At 45.4% G+C, this 19,539-nt stretch overlaps 3 protein-coding genes across 3 annotated transcripts; all 3 read right to left on the reverse strand.

Moving 5' to 3' along the window:
• On the reverse strand, positions 2,438-3,466 carry LOC8068617. The gene has a single exon (XM_002454280.2). The coding sequence runs from the start codon at positions 3,167-3,169 to the stop codon at positions 2,771-2,773; it is 399 nt and encodes a 132-aa protein (XP_002454325.1). The 5' UTR covers positions 3,170-3,466; the 3' UTR covers positions 2,438-2,770.
• On the reverse strand, positions 6,885-8,908 carry LOC8068618 (cysteine-rich repeat secretory protein 60). Its single transcript, XM_002454281.2, has 2 exons — positions 7,818-8,908; positions 6,885-7,610 (listed from the first exon to the last, which is right to left on the reverse strand). Exon 1 carries the CDS (start codon positions 8,753-8,755, stop codon positions 7,943-7,945), a length of 813 nt encoding a protein of 270 aa, XP_002454326.1. The 5' UTR covers positions 8,756-8,908; the 3' UTR covers positions 6,885-7,610; positions 7,818-7,942.
• Positions 15,772-17,881, reverse strand: LOC8068619 (probable peroxygenase 5). Its single transcript, XM_002454282.2, has 6 exons — positions 17,548-17,881; positions 17,315-17,422; positions 17,115-17,200; positions 16,483-16,577; positions 16,257-16,382; positions 15,772-16,159 (listed from the first exon to the last, which is right to left on the reverse strand). The coding sequence occupies exons 1-6, from the start codon at positions 17,633-17,635 to the stop codon at positions 15,994-15,996; spliced, it is 669 nt and encodes a 222-aa protein (XP_002454327.1). The 5' UTR covers positions 17,636-17,881; the 3' UTR covers positions 15,772-15,993.

Raw genomic sequence — 19,539 nt, forward strand, 5'->3', positions numbered from 1 at the left:
GGGCTGGGGTGCAGTCTCCAGAACCTCCTGAGGAACTTTTGCGAGGCCCGTCTTCGCGTTGCCCCCAGTTCCGTAGGCCCATATATGACATATAGGTGTCCTTATTGGGCTTGGGCTTGCACGATGAGAAACTGGTCGAGAACCGGCTGGAATTTTTCCCGCAACTGATGAGCATGTCAGCGGTGATGAAGAAGGAAATGAATCAATGAGCATCAGTGCTGAGTTGGACTGGCTCATGATCCATTGCCTTGGCCTGGACGATGGAAGCTAAGTTTATATATCCTCGTGCAAGTCAAATGGAATCAGGACGGGTGGCCGCTGCGTGGCTTGCATCAACACACTTGCGCAATGGGAAAGGGTCCATGTTCGTTTATAACAATCAGCATGTTAGTATTAATATATTCAGCATGTTAGTATAATAATCAGCATGTTGGTATAGTAATCAGCATTTTACAATAATCTTGGGCTATTTAGGACCAACATGTTACAATAATCAGCATGTTAGTATTATAATATAATAATCGGACCACGAGAAAAGAACCCTTAACATAGGCTACTGCCATCGTTCAAAATTGTTGCCTCCGATCTCCAAGAGAGCTTGCGCTGGGCAGGGCAGTTCAACCGCTGGGCAGTTGTACAACAGGGCTGGAAAGCAAGTACTCTGCGTCAAGCACACCGCAGAGCAGGTTTCTCGATAGCCTGAACCAAAGAACCCGCTCAACTGCAACAGACAAAGTGCTGGAGCAAAAGAGCACAGGTCCTTCTTCAATGTTTTTTCTTTCGTTTCTCGCAATTCGCGATGTCCTTCTACTCAAGTTTATTGCAGCAACATTCACATATGATGCCGCAATATTCACAACTCGCAATGTCCTTCTAACCCAAGTTTATTGCAGCAACATTCAGATACAATTCGCAAAATGCCGCAACATTCAGATCCACGTTTAACTTCTTCGGGGCAAAATTGAACGGTCTCCAGCCAACAGAATGCCAACACAAGAGAAACCTAAGATATATGCGAGCAACTCCAACAGCTAAATGAACTTGCTATTTCTTGTTTATTTGACAAAACTAGAAAATAATCACTCCAACAGTTTGGTAAATAAGCAGTTTGGTAAATGGGTTGCCATCTTTTGGCAACTTACCATCCAGCAGCACCGCGTGCCCATATTTGTTAACTTACTATCCAGCAGAATAGTTGATTTCTTGTTGGTTGTGGGTCTTCTTTTTAATTTATATCAAGCTCAATTGGCAAACTGTTGGAGATAGAAAGAAAATCTCACTTGCCATATGTTTTAGCAACTTGCCAAATCACAAAAGGCAAGTGAGTTTTACCAAACTATTGGAAATGCTCAAGCTAGTATACTGGAAAACCCTAAACCCAAATGATTCCAGGCAGCAATTGGGAAAGAGCATACGATCTCTCATTTAATCTCAACCTGGCTGTTTTAATATATCAGACTTGATGCATGAGAGGGAAAGAGAACTCGACAAGGGGAAGACTCATGACAGGGTTCATCAACCCGGATAACCATAGTATTTTATTTAGCAGCCTATATACAGTAACTATATCAAACTGTGGTACAAAGACACGAATGATAGGATTTTTACACCACTGAAAGCATCCAATTCTTACACCTCCATACAAACTCATTGCAATTGCAACACTAAACCAAGTAACCACCTGGGGAACTTAAGTTGGGCTGTGGCCACCTAGGTAACCCTCCTAACAACTACATCCCTCTACCTCCCGCTAGGCTAACCCAGATGGCTACTTGCAACCGCAGCCAACCCTCAACACTAACCCTCTGCACCAACTGTTCTTCTACAACCCAGTTACCCTCTGCACCAACTGTTCTTCTACAGCCCAGTTCTTACACCACCCGACCAGGCGCTAACCCTCTGCATCAATTGTTCTTCCACCACCCATCCAGCAGTGCCACACAGCACCTTCCTTTGCCGCCCGCCACCATCACCGCCATTGGGCTAGCTGCCACCACAACTACCCCTCAATAGCCCAGCACTCTTGTAGACCAACCTGCCCACCACCCCTTCTTCCCCGTCTCTTCTTCCTTCTGGCCAAGTTGCGGAATTTGTGGCATGCTCAGAGAAATCCATTCAGGTCACTGATAACCTAAACAAACATCCCAGACTCGAACAAAGAACAGCAACACAACAATCCATTCAGGTGACCTGAATCACCTATATAAGCATTCAGGTCTATAAGAGAGAACAGCAACACAACTATCCATTCAAGTCACCTGATCACTAGATAAGCATCCCAGTCTAGAACATAGAACAGCTACATGACTAGGTTTCAATTTGGAGCTCATTTTTAGATAGAGGATATAAAACACGGCCTCTAATGTCAGCTTATTATGAACAAGAACTAGCTCATTACAAGATGAGCCAATCACATGATAAAAACAGCACGAGTAGCTAAGGCAACTAGACCAATATCTCACAGTATATATTGAGTGCCAACAAATGAACACCAACCAAATCATGGGCAAAAACGCCAATTACGATTCCATTTGTCCAGACAACCTAAACATATCATCATTTCCAAGAGTGTTGTACTTTTTATCTGAAGACAGCAAGACAAAGGAAGCAGATTCTACGAGCAGGTCTCAAATCACGATTCGATATCTAAAACATCCGCACTACAACATACTAAACAAGAAACACAAAGGCAGGGGGAAGAACGAGACCACCGGATGGACGGATGCGGATAGGAGAACGCGATGAAACTGGGATCCGGCCGGCCCATCTATCAGTCGTCGCGCTTCTTGAGCTTGTCGACACGCTGCTGCATCTGCTCGAGCCTGACGACGAGCTGGGTGACGGAGAAGAGGATCCAGTAGAGGAGCAGCGCGGCGGCGATGAGGAGCGCGTTCCGCTGCGACTTCATGATGGACTTTTGGTGGCGGAGGTGCTCGGAGGGTGTGCAGGCGTGCTCGTCGTCGCAGGTGGGGCGCGTCTCGTACTTCCAGTAGATGTCCATGAGCAGGAAGAGGCAGAAGGGCACCACCGACATCATGGGCTTGAGCGCGCTCCGCACCACGGAGATCATGCCCCGGCGCAGGCCGTCGAGGCCCGGCAGCGTCAGCAGCAGCAGCATGATGGCCTCCGCGCCCGCCGCGTAGCCCAGCACCACCCACTCCAGCGCCATGGCCGCCTCCGACGACGAATCGAGTCCCTGGGTTTCGATCTGGGTCGGGAGAGGGTTTGGGAGGAGATTTGGGGGATCGGGTGCGTGCGATGTGGGGAAGGGAATTTCGGCTTGTGCGGCTTTAGCGAGGGGAGCGGAGAGGAGGGCGGTGGATCGCTGAGGTGTTGCGTGGGACGGGTCTATGGACCTAAGGCTGCAGATTGAAGGGGAAGATAGGCGAGGCTCTTGTGGACGCGGCGTGGGCAGTTTGGATGGGTGTTACACGGGCGACACGTTCGAGGAACGCGGTGGCTGAGTCATGGGTGTACGGGAAGGGCCCGGATGGGCACGCCAAAATTGGTGCCGACCACTACTGAGATCGTCGTGGACGTGGACGGGTCCGATCTCCGGTCAGAGCTCGCGCTCTCACGACGCGTGGAGGTTTCCATTGAACAATCTGAATTCAGAACAGATTTCTGGGGTGCTTGGCAGACTCTTTACGCCGTTTTGATAAAATCATAAATTATGATTTGCTTTTCTGTTTTTTATTTAAAAAATAGTTTTTTCTAAAAATATTTGATAGCTTTTTTGAAGAAGCTAAAACCGAAGCCGAAGAGGAATCTCGCTAAATAGGCCCAAAAAATGAAGTTTTATTGTTCCTTTCCTTTGTGATGAAGATAACTCGTGGGGATGAGCAGGCGAAGCAGGGCGGAGGAGGTTTTCTTCGCTGCTAAGGTTTGGATCGAGACACAATTTTTTTTTTTTTAAAAAAAAAAAAAGGTTTGGATCGAGACACTACCGTACCAGCTCGTAGTTAGGTTTTCTTTCAACGATGCTATTAAGGAACTTCTTGCGTTAATTTGGTGTTTGACTACACATACCACGATTTGCTTTGACGAATTGAACGTGATCGCAAATAATACAGTAAGAGCATGTCCAACAACTTGGTATTTCAACATATTATCCTACCAAATTTACTAAAAGCATAAAAAATCCTCCTCCAACAACTCCTTATCTCAACTTGCTAAATTTCCCAAGTTGCTATCCAGAGGTTTCTACTGCCGAGATTTGTCAAGTTGCTATCCCGAGCGCAGCTTGTTGGAGACACATATTCTTTTACCAAGTGAGCGGGTCCCATCTGTCATCCTCTATTTTTACCAAGTGAGAATAGCAACTTATTGGAGACACATCCTTTTTTTTCTTTTGGTAAACAAATTAGCAACTTGCTATAACTCAAGATTTGACAAGTGAATTTTACCAAGTTGTTAGAGATGCTCTAACAAAACGCTGCCAAACCCTAAAACCCTAAGCAAGTATAAATGATACGGTGGTTGGCAATTTAATGTTTGCTACCACATTCCTATCCGGACCGGGCTTAGACTTACAGCGGCTTAGGAGCCGTTTGAAATTGTTTTGTGCCAAATGAAGTAAAAAAATAGCTTTATTAGTAAAACCACTAAAACGTACTTTTATAAAGTTTTGGGGTGTAAAGGAGTAAAAATTAGTGATTTCTTCTTTTTTCAAGCATATTTTCAAAAATGAACTGGTTTGCTAAACAATTTACCAAACAGCTCCAGCTTCATCGATAGAGCAAAACAGTTTATTGGTGAAGTGGAGCCATGCTAAACGAAACCTTTTAATGCTGGGTTGCTGACAATGGTGCTGCATGATTTTCTCTCTTGAGTTCCACGCGGAGAAATCCCTGATCCGTAAGATCGCTATCAGGATCAAAAATAGTGTTATAAACCTTAAAATCTATCATCCAAAATACAACCTAAACATGGCTCGTGAGCCGTCAGTTCACATGCAAGAAAAAGAAAAACTACCACCTCTAACAAGCACACATGAACTACAAACCCTAAAACATTGTCCAATCCAATAACTACATTTACCACGCATGCTTCCAAGGTTCAGAGCAAGGTTCCAACTCAGTCAGCCACCATCTTGTATTTGCTGGATTATATTAGAGCATGACCAATGCTACATGTTAATTGGTTACTAGTGGTCTCACGAAACCGCATAGGTTCTGTTGCTAGGTGAAATTAAAAAACAATGAGAACATGGCTTTGACAATCCGTCAAAGTAGCTTGCAGAAGGAGGCGATGTCTTACATGACAAACTGAAGAAGCGTCTACGGAGCTATGCATTGTGGCTTAGCATGTGTTTTCTTGAGGGAACATGACGAGTAAAGTGGCTAAGAGAAGTGACTCGACCATAGGATGACAAATCAGTATGGAATGGTGGAACCAACAAAAAAAAAAATAGCAGATGTACTACTACGCGTTGGGAAGATATTATTGGTTTCGATGCATCCATTCGTACGTGTATCCTTTTTATTAGGTTGTAGATTGTGTGTATGCCTATATTGATGATGCTCTTAGTTCTCGATTTTTCAGCATCATCGAGGTGGACCAGACTAGCCATTTCCTTTCCACACTATGGGCATGTTTGCCTTGCATATGAAGGCCTTCCCACGAAGCAGGGCCCAACACCATCATACTTGATCCGGCCCACCTAGCCACTACGAGGCCACGAAGTTTTGCTAGGCTGTCCAAGTGTCCATTGTCAGTATGGACGCTGGGATCTCTTGGCAAAATGGCAACAAGCACTTGGGAGTGCAATATTTTAGCTTGTCCCGGCGAGGCGGCGAAGCACGTCGCCGGTGCTCCTACTTTTGACCATTTGCGAAACCCAAAAGGAGGCCAGAATGATAGCAGCAACGACAGTCGACAGGCAAAGCAAGCAAAGTCGGCGTCCGAGCAAAAGCCACTGCCCGGTTGATCCAATCATAGCTAACTGCCGCACTATATCTTGCAACCACAGCCTTTGTGTGCAGCATTTCAAAGTAGCTAAGGCCGAGCTCACTCTGCACTCCTGCATGCAAACCAGAGACCAGAACGATGCTCACTCTGTACAATGATCTGCAGGAAATCGTAAGTATACTTGAAAATTCAGAGAGGATCCACCAGCAGATCAGCTCTTCTGGGAGGCGATTCAGGTAGTAGATGGAGTCAGGGAGGCATGGAGCTACAAGGGTTTTCTTTTTCGGCAAAATTTCGCTGAAATTTCCGAAATTTCGCATTTTTCGGTGAGGTCCAAAAAAAATTATATCGATCAAATTTTTTGGTTAAATTCATGTTTCGCTTCAAAAATTACTCCAAACAATAATAAAATGACCCACCATATCTTCTTGTCTTGTCAAAGTCATAAATTTCTTCAAAATTATTAATTTTCTCACTCACATATTCCGTGACACTAGCATATGCAGCTCGCCCACCGTTAGCCCGTTGTACTACCGCAATAATATATTGTGTTATTTCGTTGATATTATATAAATTTGTGATAAATGATAGATTACAAAATTTTTCTAGTAAAATAATGCTAAATTTTTTTAAAAATCAATTTGAATTTATTTAAATTTCATCCGAAATTTTGAAAATTTCTTATTTATCAGCAAGTGCTGAAAAAAAATTTATACCGAAAAAGAAAACCGCCATGAGATTGCTGAAGTCCAGGTGATGGCTGGTATTCACCATTACTTTCGAAATTTGAACAAAAATGACAGAGAAATACTACGTAAACTTAACTATGATGACATATAGTTGAGTTAACACTAACCTTTTTCCAAAGTAGCATCAAGGTAGCCTAGTAATTAGTGAAAGAGGCCCAATGCTGCTGCTGCTGCTGCTAGCAAAAGCTTACAAAAAGCAATCAACACGCTGCTATCGTACAGCGGAGGCCACAGAGATATCCCTTCATTTCAAAATTCTATTCACGCAAAAGCTGAATCATTTGAATCCACTCTCAGATATACTAAAACTCAGCTGGACGGAAAAAGCGAGTCCACATCAAAAGCTAACCTACAGAGAAAAACAAAGCTCCGAGCAAAGATAAAGGCAGGCAAAACTAAAGCTCTTTTTTATCGCTCGTGCTGTGCCTGCTGTCACATAGTGCCTTTGAACACAGCATGCATGATGAGCCGCTGAGACCAGGATCAGTGTGTGGCCTTGCCCTCAAAATCAAATTATTGGCACTACTGGATTATGTAAACAAATGCACGTACCACGTATGCTTTCTCTATCGACTTAAGCCTTGTTTGGATGCACTCATATCCACCTCAATCCATGTGTGTTGGAGTGGATTGAGTTAGAAAATAGTTTAAGTTCCACTTCAACACATGTGTATTGAGGTGGATCCGACTACATCCAAACAAACCTTAAATCTATCTGAGATTTATTACATGCGCCATCTGTGTTATGGTTTCGCGGGGTAGTTGCAATGCAACTGTACTCACGTTACCAGTATCTGAATAATGTTTTCAGACTCTGCTTCAGTTTTGGATGTGGTTAATGACAGGCAAGATGATTTGGGAGCCTCGTGGTGTCAACCTACATCAGTGACAATCTAAGAGCGATCATCTTGCCAAACTTCTTGATAGCCAAAGCTGCAGCAGATCTCTGATCTGCACGGATGTTTGCAGGAGTAGAATGACATCAGACCGCACGAAAATTAAGATAAGATTATTGGTGGTGGTATAAGTTGCATTGCAATGCAGTAAAAAAACTCTGTATACATGATTCAGCATAGTTTGCATGCATACAACGTAAGAAATTTACAGTTACAAGACTTGAGAGACACAGTTAAGCTACATAAGAGAACACCATTTTACCTTGAGCACAAGAGCAAAAACTGAACTGCACCACAACACTCAAGCATGATGACAAAACACGGCATAGGCATATATAGCTACTGCTCCAGTCTTCAACATCACGTACGGTACGGTGCATCAATACCCTATATGGCAAGTGAGAGTGAGACATAAGCCAAGGAAGCAAAGAAACCGGCGGCGACCACGTGGACAAGATCAAATCCATGGCGGCCGGCGCTGCTGCTGAAACCTCCGTTGCCATTGGCCCAGAATCGGGCGTAGCACTTGCCGAGGTAGACCTCGCCGGCCGTGGCGTAGCCGCACCCGGCCTTGAGCTGTGCGGCCGCGGCCGAGACGCAGTCGGAGCAGGACTTGGCGCCGAGGTCCCCCACGCACTGCGACATGGCCTGCACGGCGCCGGACCCTCCGGCGCGGTACCCTCCGCCCGCCGGCGCCGCCGCGGCGACGAGCGCGCCGAGCGCCGAGTCCCTCATGGACACCCCTCCGGCGTCCCCGGGCGTGCCGCCGCACTTCTTGAACAGCACCGCCGTGTCCTGCTTCCCCAGGAACGAGTCGTTCCCGTAGCGCACGAAGCAGGCCCGCAGCTGCACGGCGCCGCCGACCGCCCAGGCGCAGAGCGAGGAGAGCCTGGAGATGGCGGAGCGGACGCAGCCGCTGCAGACGGAGGCCGGGAGGTCGGAGCGGCACTGGTAGAGCCCGACCACGGACGAGTCGGACGGCGCGGTGAAGTTGTCGTAGGGGGCGTAGGGCGCGCTGTTGGCCACGGAGGTGAGCACGGAGTCCACCCCCGACGCGTACTGGGAATCGGCGCTGTAGCGGCCCTGCGAGCACCCCGCGTACACGAACGCCGAGTAGTCGTCGGCGCAGATGCCCGTGCGGAGCAGGATCAGCAACCAGAGGACGGGGAGGACCGTTGCTGCCGTGACGCGCGTGGCCATGTGCTTGCTTGTCTGCCGGCCTGGTCGGCTTGCGCGCTCTCTCTCTCTCGTTCAGGCTTCAGCGTCAAGTTTACGGGAGAATTCGAGAAGGCGACTACGCGAGCGAATCGAGCTGCTGGGATGAGAATGAGAGCACAAGAGGTTTTAGCATCAGAGCAGCGCGGGTAGTGGTGGTGGTGGTGACTGGTGAGTTGGGTTTAGTGGGCTACGCTGTAGCAGCATAGTCTGAGATGGGCAGAATGGGCCAGTGCTGCGTGGGCTCTCTGCAGATTAGCTAGATACGGTATTTTCGTTAAAAGGCCCATCATCCACCATCAGCAGTTTTTTGTTAAAATTCCGCACAGAATTTTATTTCAACTGATCGTACATCAGCTTGTGGGTGGCTCAAATGATACTACAAGGTTGTATATCTCATTTTTTATTTGAGTTTTTTTGTGACAGATTTTTTATTTGAGTTTGTTTGGTTTCTAAACAATTGTTATGATCCATCAGTTGTAGATCGAAACATTGTACCTTTTTTTAGCACATCTAAATGATCCAAATAAAAAAAAAGAAATACAATGTTATGTATGTCATTCGAAAGAGACATAGGCCTTGTTTAGTTTACCCCGAAATTCAAAAACTTTTCAAGATTCCCCGTCACATCAAATCTTGTGTCACATGCATGAAGCACTAAATATAGAAAAAAAATAAAAATTAATTGCACAGTTTGTCTGTAATTTACGAGACGAATCTTTTGAGCCTGGTTAGTTTATGATTGGACAATATTTATCACAAACAAACGAAAATGCTACAGTACCAAAATCCGAAATCTTTTCGGAACTAAACGAGCCATAATTATTTGAGCTATGTTCTTTTACCGAAATTGTCTTTATCTAAGCTTGTAGTATCAGAAAAAGATACTACCTTCACTGGAAATAGATAGCGTTCCAAACACGAGGCAGGGGGCTGGCTCAATTTGCATCGGGCTTTTCGTCCGAGCATCAAAGTGATCAGAACACAAGCCCAGGAGAGGAGGAGAAAGGAAGTAGCCGAATGTAGCTGTCTGGTCTAGACCTCCAGTCGATTACCTGAAACTGAATTGCGATGGTTAGTTCAGGAGTGTGGATCAGTCCGGAAGCTGAGATTTCATCATTAGAGAGTGGGAAGGTGATCTGACGTCGTGCTAAGGGAGGGGCCGAGTTAACCATTTACTCAGTGCTCTTCATGCTGAATTGATCTGCAAGGGGTGCAAGCAGCTCTCGACCTTGGCATTTGGCAAACTGATCCTGGAGACAACGCCCTGGTCGTTCAGCAGGAATTAGCCTCATCGGCACCAAGTGATCGGCATGAAGGAGGATTGGTTGAGGATTGAGGTCATCAAAAGATTCGTCTCCCAATTTACAAATAAACTATATAATTAGTTATTTTTTTATCTATATTTAATGCTCCATACATGCATGTGTCGGGTGCCGCAAGATATCTAAGTTTTTTTGGTTTGTTAAAAATAAAAATAAAAATAAGCACATTTTTCTAAAAAATAAAATAAGAAATACAGTTATACTAGAGTATAAAACAACAAAGTTTCACGCCCACACTAGGTTGATTTTGATCTGCAGTGGGCGGTGGGCCGGTATATGCTGGGTGTTCAGTTGAGTAACGTAACGTGGAGTACTGCTCGTCAATGTGGAGCTTTGTACTTTCAGCAAATCAGGTATCGAGGTGGTCACAATAGACATGAGTCTTGGATTGCCTGGAAGGGCCCATGGTCGCAAATGAATTTCAAAATTCAACTCTGTTTTGAAACAATAGTTTTTCACCTCTATTTTTCTTGTCAGTAGTGATCACCTGCATCGACCGAAGAGAATCCAACCAGCCACGCTGATTAAACAAGTACGCTGTGTAGAAGTCCCCTCCTTGTGCCATGATTAGAGGAGCTGGTAAGGTATTCCCTTGATGCATGCGATCAGCCAGCTAATAGCTTAATACTACAACCAAATGCAATCAGCAGTTAACAGCGCAGCATCACATATGATGATGAGCCAGCAGATGCCACCTGAAGAAGACACTGAACTGTGCTGTGCTGTGCCATGCAGCAGATGGGAAGATCGGTCTTCAGGGGTGTTTAATTGGAAAGTTTAACAGGTACTGTAATATTTTGTTTTATTTAGTAATTAGTATCTAATTATAAACTAATTAGGTTTAAAAATTTTATCTTGCAAATTACTCTAGCCATGTTTTTAGTTTTTTAAATAGTTTATATTTAATACTTCATGTATATGTCTAAATATTTAATGTGACAACCAAACACACCCGACGCGTAGCACGGCTTTTCTGCAAATGCAAGCCTATTGAGACCTTGTTCAGTTGACAAAATTTTTAGATTTCGGGTACTAGTATTTTCGTTTGTATTTGACAAACATTTAATCAGGCTGAAAAGATTCATTTTACAAATTATAGATAAACTGTGTAATTAATTTTTAGTTTTGTTTATATTTAATACTCCGTGCATGCGCCGAAAAATTTAATGTGACGGAAAATCTATTTTTTGGCATTTTTTTAACTAAACAAGGCCTGAACGGGTTTTCGATTTTTCATCGTAAGAAAGCGACAGCAGACAGGCATCACGGCGTCAAGGTCACGGACAGGAAATGCCAAGCGTTCAAATCCACTGACGGAGGGAATACAACAGATTACAGAACCATCGTACTCACAGGATACAAACAAACACACCAACCGGAAGTATTCATCGTTTTATGGTCCCATCGACAGATTCTATTCACACCATCTGTTTTATAACCTTATCTGAAAGAGTGTTCACACCACCCGTTCACACTCGTTCACACCGACCTCAAACGCACGCGCCTTGCCGTTAGTGCAGCTGAGGCCGCAAATATTATCAATCATAGACTAATTAGGGTCAAAGAATTCATCTCGTGATTTACAAATAAACTGTATAATTAGTTTTTGTTTTCGTCTAAATTTAATACTCCATGCATGTGCCGCAAGATTCGATGTAACGGAGAATCTTGAATTTTTTTGTGAACTAAACAAGGCCTGAGGTTCCAACCCTAGCATCTTCAACAGTTATGCAATTAGAATTTGCTATTTGTTGAAGTTTACCAAGTTCCTAAATATTTTGCCAAAGAAAAATTAAGTTCATCTCCAAGTGTTTGGCATTTTTGACTTGGCATTTCCCAAAATAGTGGACCCAACTATTTTTGTCCGGGAATCTTTCATCTTCGCGGAAAATTCTCTCGCGCGTCGCGCGGACGCTTTCTTTTTCGCGCGCAATTCCTTCGTCCGTCGCCACCAATTCTCTCGCGCGTCGCGCAGCCGTGTTCAACGATCGAGGCAACAGTCCCAGGTTCGCCCGTGTTCATAAGTCCACGTTGCCGCTTGGTCAAAAACTCGAAGCTGCAAGATGACGGCAACAGCACGTGGACTTCGACGTCTTTCTCACGGCGGTGAACCCCAACAAGATGACGACGCTGTGGTACACGAGCGGCACGGTGAGGATGAAAGGTCCAAATGGCTAGAGGGGGGTGAATAGCTTATTTAAAATTTCTACAAACTTCACTAAGCAAGTGAGTTAGTAAAACAAATAGCGAAGCAATTCTAGCACTAGCTCAACTAAGCTATGCAAGCCACCTATACAAACTAGTACAAGGCTAAACACTAAAGTACAACAACAAGAGAACTAAGCTAAACAAGCTACACAACTAGCAAGGTATGCATAAAAGTAAAGGAGAGGTGAGTGATTGTTATACCGACGTTGTAGAGTAGAAATATAGCCAATCAATCAATCACAACTATAAGAGAATCCTCGGCAAGAGATGACACAAGAATTTTTACCGAGGTTCACTTGCTTCCCGGCAAGCTAGTCCTCGTTGTGGCGATACACCCACTTGATGGATCACGAGCTAATTGGCAATCCAAAGCCAAACTCTCAGCGGGTGCCGCACATCCACTCACAAGATGGGGATCCTCCAAGCCACGAGCAATCCACTAGAGTAGCCAATTACGATCTCCCGCGGGGAAGGCTCAAGAACCCCTCACAAATCACTTGGTGAGGCTCGAAACAATCTCCAATCACGAGCTCAACACCACCGCTGCTCCAAGCCGTCTAGGGCGTCGGAAAACACCCAAGAGTAACAAGAAATCCGCAGCAAACTTACGAATCAAGTGCCACTAAATGCAACTCTCAAAGCAATGCACTTGAATCTCACTAGGATTAGCAATCAAGCAAGGAGATGAGTGGAGGGAGTGTTCTCTAGCTCAATGTATGTCTCAAGTAATCAAATGTGCAAGAGATTACCTCCCAAAGCTGGCCACCAACTATTTATAAGCTCCCTCAAAGAACTAGCCGTTGGCCACTTTTACTGGGCTGAAATCGGGGGCACCGGACGCTGGACCCCCTGCGTCCGGTGCACTGGGGTTAGCCACGTGTCCTTCCTCAATTTTTGCGTGTCAGTTTCTAACGGCTACCTGCAACACACCGGACGCTCTGCAAGTCCACACCGGACGCGTCCGGTGCACACCGGACTCATGCGCAGAGAGTTTCGCAAACCGCAGGGTCACCGGACGTTAAGCTAGTCCACACCTGACGCGTCCGGTGCTCACCGGACTCATGGGCAGAGAGGGTTGCAAAACCTCCTCACACCGGACGCAACCCACCGGACTCTCTCCGATGCGTCCGGTGCACTCTGCTACACCTGACAGCACACCGGACGCTAAAGGCCAGCGTCCGATGCCTCCGCGCTGAGCGTCTGGTGAGTGTTTTCTTACTGAGAAACACTCCCGCGACTTCTCCAAATCTCCCACCGGCGCAATAGAAAATATACACTTATTTTTCTCAAAAGCGCCACCCCTCTCAACCCTAAAAACTCCACCTCCTTTGTAAATGTGCTAACACCAACAAGTGTCCACCACCAAAGTGCATGTGTGTTAGCTTTTCACAAACATTTTCCCAAAGGAGTTAAGTTAGCACATTACTAGATCCTAATGCATATGCTAAAGATGTAGACCTAGTAGCACTTGATTCGAGAGATAACCGTGATTTCCCCTCTTGATAGTCGACTATCTATCCTAAACCCGGTCAATCACTTCTCTACTCATCTTAGACCGGCAAAAGTAAAACCCTATGTTTATACCTTTGCCTTGATAACTTTGCTCCTCGTCTATCATCGTGATCTCCCTATCAAGCTTCATCTCTTTGTAGTCATGTGGCCACTTCTCCATGCCACCATGCACCTTCATCATATGTGTTGCTATGCCTAACTCAAATCACTTAAACACAAGGCATTAGCAACTTGGTGTCATTAATTACCAAAACCAAACTTGGGCTTTCAGAGGATGCGGTGATGGATCTCCTACCCTCGTGTCGCTGCAAGAAAAGGAGGCGACGATGGATCTCCTTCGTCCCCGCACGAAGAAAGAACGCGGCGCGCAAAGAAAGAAGACAGCGCGTGGGGGAAAGAAAAGAGTCACGCGTGGGGAGGACTCGTCTCGCGGGAAACTACCGCGACGTGGGAAGTACGGGCACGACAAGGAGTCCAAGATTCTCGGGATATCAAAATTGTCAAGCCATTGTGCCTATGCAAAAATGCCAAATTTGGTCCATCAAATGCCAAGTTTGCCAAAACGCATAAGTCAAATGCAAAACTGTTGGAGAGCAATTTTTAGGGCCCGTTCGTTTGATGGGGAACCATGGCCTGAAATCATTCCTGGCTGGATTGTTTCCCATATTTACATAAGCTATGAGCAGCTGGAACAATTCCTGGGCCAATCCTGGCCTAAACGAACGGGCCCTTAAGGTTTTTGGGAAATTTCAAGAATGCAAAGTCCAATTGCATAACTGTTGGAGATGCTCTAATAAGGTCTCGTTTATGCTACGCTACGTTCGTCTGGGAATGGTGACCAGGAGCATTCCTACCAGGAATGCTAGTGTAATTTGTATAGTCAATTTTCACCAAGAACTATTCCTAGTCAGGAATGGCCTTAAACGAACGAGCTTTTAGTTGGCAAATTTTTTTTGGTTACTATCGTACTTTTGTTTGTATTAAATAATAATTATCTAATTATAGACTAAATAGGTTTAAAAAATTGTCTCGCAAATTAAAAGGAAACTGTGTAATTAGTTATTTTTTTATTTTATATTTAATGTTACAACATATGCCGTAAGATTTGATGTAGCGAAAAATCTTGAAAATTTTTTAAACTAAATAAGGCCTAAGGTTTTTTTAGCCTTTAGAATTAGGATCTCTTTGTATCAAATATTGTTGACACTGAATATTTATCTCCTCTGTCTTCATGATGATAGTGAAGGATAGTATGGATTTTGGTTCCTCCATGGTGAGTCTGATAAAGATAAGAAGATGTATCTCTTCTGTCTTCATGATGATAGTGAAGGGTAGTATGGATTTTGGTTTTTCCATGGTGAGTCTAATGAAGATGAGAATGGCAACTATAACTTTCTCGGCATGATGACATAGACTTAGATTTTTGACAACATCAAGGCAGAAATAATATTGCTGCTATAAAATTTTTTTTCTCTGGTCTCTTCCCCGATTAGATCTCATCACGATGAAGGGCTAATGAGAATAAATCTGCCCCCTCAAGCCAATTTATCGGTATTGGGTTGGGAAGATTCATATTAGGCCTTGTTTAGTTCACCCCGAAATTCAAAAAAAATTCAAGATTTCCCGTCACATCAAATCTTGTGGCACATGCATGAAGTACTAAATAAAGAAGAAAACAAAAACTAATTGCACGGTTTGTCTGTAATTTACGAGACGAATCTTTTGAGTCTAGTTAGTTTATGATTGGACAATATTTGCTACAAACAAACGAAAATGCTACGGTACCAAATCTGAAATCTTTTCGGAACTAAACAAGGCCTTAGTTCCACGTACACCTGCAGGAATGTTGGCCATGTATTCTCAGTCCTTTTGTTCAGTGTTTGCCTATACAGTCATTCATACGAATTGTTATATGGATTTGAGATTTGGGATTGAAATTTTGAGCTATGAAAAGCGTGAGTAAAATATAATAGATGAAGAAATAGTTGGTATACATATTATATTGCAGAGTGCTCGTAACGTGATGATGTACTTAGTTATAATTTAATATACACACTTGTTCACACCGCTTTACAAGTTGCTTGACAACATGTTCAGAGCCCACAGTCCTTATCTTAATCGGATTTGCTTGTACCAACAAGTAACGCAAGAGAACGCAGATGGCACGGTCCTCTCGGTTCAGTTCTCCCTGATCACGCTCTCCTTGTCGAGAGGTTTCCAGTTGGGCGCGAGCCTGTGGAACAGCGTCCCGTCGTAGACGCTTCTTGCGACGTCCTTGTGGAGGAGGCCGTTCTGGTTCTTGCCGAGGCTGTACAGGATCTTCCACTCCGCTTCTGCGCCGGCCCTTCAGAGTAGAAGAAAGAAAACGGAGAATGTGAGAACTGACGCTGTATTAGGAGCAGTGTTAAACATGGTTATTTTTGGGCTGCGAAACTAATTACCATCCGGTGTAGTCCCCGGGCTCTCTGTTTGCTTGGAGCAGCTGGTCGATCTCGTCCGATGTCAGGGCGTCAGGGACAGTCTTTGCGTGATTGGCGAATATCGCTTCGAACTTATCAGGAACAAACCTGCAGAATTGCAGTGTCAGCAAAGGATAATCGATGCATCTATATTGTTCTTGTTCAGCAGTGGAATCAGAGAAGGCGGTCAGTTGAATCCATGACCCACCTTCCTTCGGTGTCATATGAGCCTGAATCGCTTCCATGTTTCCCCTTATAGATGTCCTCAATGTAGATGTCCAACTTCGATGACGTTGCATTTTGCTGCATGTGTGCTCGAGGATTTAACACTGGTTTTTATATCTTTTCCTAATATATAACGAATTAATAAAAGTGTATAAAACAAGACTCCATAAGACAGGTGTCTCCATGTAGGAGGTGGCCAGGCCGCAGCTAATCAGGTCAGCAAATCTCGTGTAATTGTCAGCTAACCAACCCAGCAAACAACAGGCTGTGCTGTCACAATCTGCAACTGGAATTACCCAAGAATACCTTTCCATAAAAAGATTACCGAAGAATAACTTTCCAAAAAAAATATTAGTACCCAAGAATCTCAAGGCATTTGGTGGTTTGACACGCATCTTATCAGACGCCATGGTTCCTTGCGTGATACTCATGACTGAAGTTTCATGGAGCCGTTACATGATCTATGTTTTATTCTCATCAGTGAAGTAAAGGCTTTTGCACAAGTCAACAGCTAAACATATTATTGACTTGATTACTTTTCTTAGCTTTGCACACACAGAGACACAGTAAAAGATTAATATAACGAAGAAAAAGGGGAGGATTGGGGAGTCTTACAGGTCTGCACTTGCTACCAAGAGCGCCATTGATGAAGGCAGCGCTGACGCCGGACATGCCGAATCCAAACCCGAGAGCCCGAAACGCTGCCGATGCAACAACCCAACGAAGACCAAACGAATTTTATTAGTTTCAGGCGAACCATGAACGAGGCCGAAATATAAATGGGTGGAGTGGAGGGGGGGGACGAAGGAGCTCACCGCCGTACGTCTCCTCGAAGGAGACGACGCCGTCGCCGTTGCGGTCGAAGAACGACGCGTGCTTGGACAGCGGCGTCGCGCCGGGGCCTTGCGCCGTCGCCCGGCCCACTTCACAGAACCAGGAACGCACGGAGTTCAGCAAACGGAGTCGCGGGGGAGGAAGCAGAGATGGCCACCAGATGCGCAGCGCAAAGCAGATGGCCCCGGGCCGGCGGAGGCAGAGAGCGACTAACCGAATAGAACGGCGAAGAGAAGCAGCCAAGGCACAGCCGCCGCCGCGGATGGGGACGCCCGTCGTCGCGGAGCCCTGCTCATCCCCATTCTCCGGCGGTGATTCCCCCTCGACTCGACTCGACTCTGTCGCGCGCGCGCTCAAGCTAACTGCTCTCTCCCCTTTCCTTCCTCCTTTTTGGCTGTTTGCTCGCGCTTGCAGCGCAGCTTCTTGTGCTTGTGCGGGTGGCCGTACCCCCACGCCCCTCCGCCCCCTAAAATACAGGTGGACAAGCCCAGGCCGCAGCCCGCAGGAGCCAGGAGCACTAGACACAACAAAAGTACTACAAAACAAACCTCAGCACTAGATCCGCACTCCTGCGCAACCGAAGCGTGCCGTGCCGTGCCGGCCTTCGCGGTCACCTAGCGCTCGCGCCCCAGCCGCGACCGCGAAGCGGCTCGATCGACGACGCCACGCCACTGTTCAATTATATCTGCTACTACTAAGATATTCAGTCATTTTTGGACGGCGGAGCATGGATAATTTTTGGATATGGATTGAAACCTCTGAGATTTCTTTAGTGAAAAAGAGAGCATGAAAGCGACGTAGTAGATGGCAATGCGAAAAAGGCCGACGTTTACCCTAACCGTGAGTCCGCAATACTTACCAAACGGGACAGATAATAGTTACTGCTGGAGCAAGTGTAGGATGTAACAACCTATTCGCTTGAGTTTAACTGTCGAATTTGTTTTTCTCTCATAATAAATTACCGATTCAACATGATTTTGAAATGATGTTGACTAATACAAAGGTTTTGTTTGACACGGCTCCAAATGACTTTAACTTCATGGGTTTTTAGGAGCCAATAAAGTTTAAAAGTAGTAGTTTTATCTAGATTCTACCTTTTTCTCTTTTTTTTTGGCGGATAGATTCTACTTTCTTGCGATAGAAAAGAAATAGTTTCACCTCACAGTGGCCGGATGGGACCGATTTCACAGGGTCGGGGATGTCGGCCCAACAGGCCCATCTTATTTCCTCACCTCATCATCTAAAAATCCACTTATCACTGATCACGATCCATCTATCCAATATTCCACGATAGGAAAGCGCTAAGTGGAGAGAGATGGAATAAAATTATGGGATGGAACTGTAGTTTCTATTCACAGTGTTTCTCTTGTGGAAACTACCCGTATAAGGTCTTGTTTGGATGTTGTCGGATTTACCTCAATCCACATGTGTTGGAGTGGATTGGGGTGGAATTTAGTTCAAGTTCCACTCCAACCCACCTCAACACATGTGGATTGATGCGAATCCGACTACATCCAAACAAGACACAAATTGTGGATTGAGACTACTCTAAAATGGACCAATTTCTACAGTGAAGAACTAATGTATTTCTTCGCGTTCCATGGATAGTCTTTAATATTTTGTAATAGTCAACAATAATACTGAATACTTTTTTGGTTCAATTAATAAAGTCGTGTTTGTAGTAGTCATGGATCAGTGTCTCGCTCTCTCTCTCTCTAGCTGCGGTGCAAACTCCCACGCCGCGTATATAAACATCACACAAACCTTTCAAACCCAGACTCTCTAGCCGGCGGTGCAGACGCATTCTTGTTGCGGCCACTCTCTCTCTCTCTCTCTCTCCTGCTTGGCTATACGACAGCGGTGGCACCCGTCTTCTCCTTAATGTAGGGCGCGGCGAGCTTCTCGACTCCTCCTGAAGCCACGCTCCGACACTGGGCACGATGGACCGCCGTGCCTATCGGCACGACACGACACAATTAAGAAGCTATAGTGTCGTGCCTGGGCCGAGAGTTTGGCACGAGAAGGCACGGCATGGTAGAACATAGTGCCGTATAGTGCCAGAGCCGGGCCACCCGTTTAGCCAAATATACCGAGCCCGCACTCCTGAACAACATAAGGGTGGTGTGTCGTTGCCTCCCGCTCCGATGGGCGAAGCGAACGAGTTCGTTCGGTCGACACTGAGCAGCCTGAGAACGGGAACATGATC

This window comes from Sorghum bicolor, chromosome 4 (genome assembly GCF_000003195.3).
Source record: "Sorghum bicolor cultivar BTx623 chromosome 4, Sorghum_bicolor_NCBIv3, whole genome shotgun sequence".
Classification (NCBI taxonomy): Eukaryota; Viridiplantae; Streptophyta; class Magnoliopsida; order Poales; family Poaceae; genus Sorghum; species Sorghum bicolor.

What these genes read in the sequence shown, in the direction of transcription:
- LOC8068617 (XM_002454280.2), bottom strand. Translation starts at nt 3,169, where the DNA reads ATGGCGCTGGAGTGGGTGGTGCTGGGCTACGCGGCGGGCGCGGAGGCC.
- LOC8068618 (XM_002454281.2), bottom strand. Translation starts at nt 8,755, where the DNA reads ATGGCCACGCGCGTCACGGCAGCAACGGTCCTCCCCGTCCTCTGGTTG.
- LOC8068619 (XM_002454282.2), bottom strand. Translation starts at nt 17,635, where the DNA reads ATGGGGATGAGCAGGGCTCCGCGACGACGGGCGTCCCCATCCGCGGCG. An exon ending in TCTCTTCGCCGTTCTATTCG is followed by an intron (nt 17,423 to 17,547) that starts GTTAGTCGCTCT and finishes GGTTCTGTGAAG; the next exon opens with TGGGCCGGGCGACGGCGCAA. An exon ending in TTGGTAGCAAGTGCAGACCT is followed by an intron (nt 16,578 to 17,114) that starts GTAAGACTCCCC and finishes GCACACATGCAG; the next exon opens with CAAAATGCAACGTCATCGAA.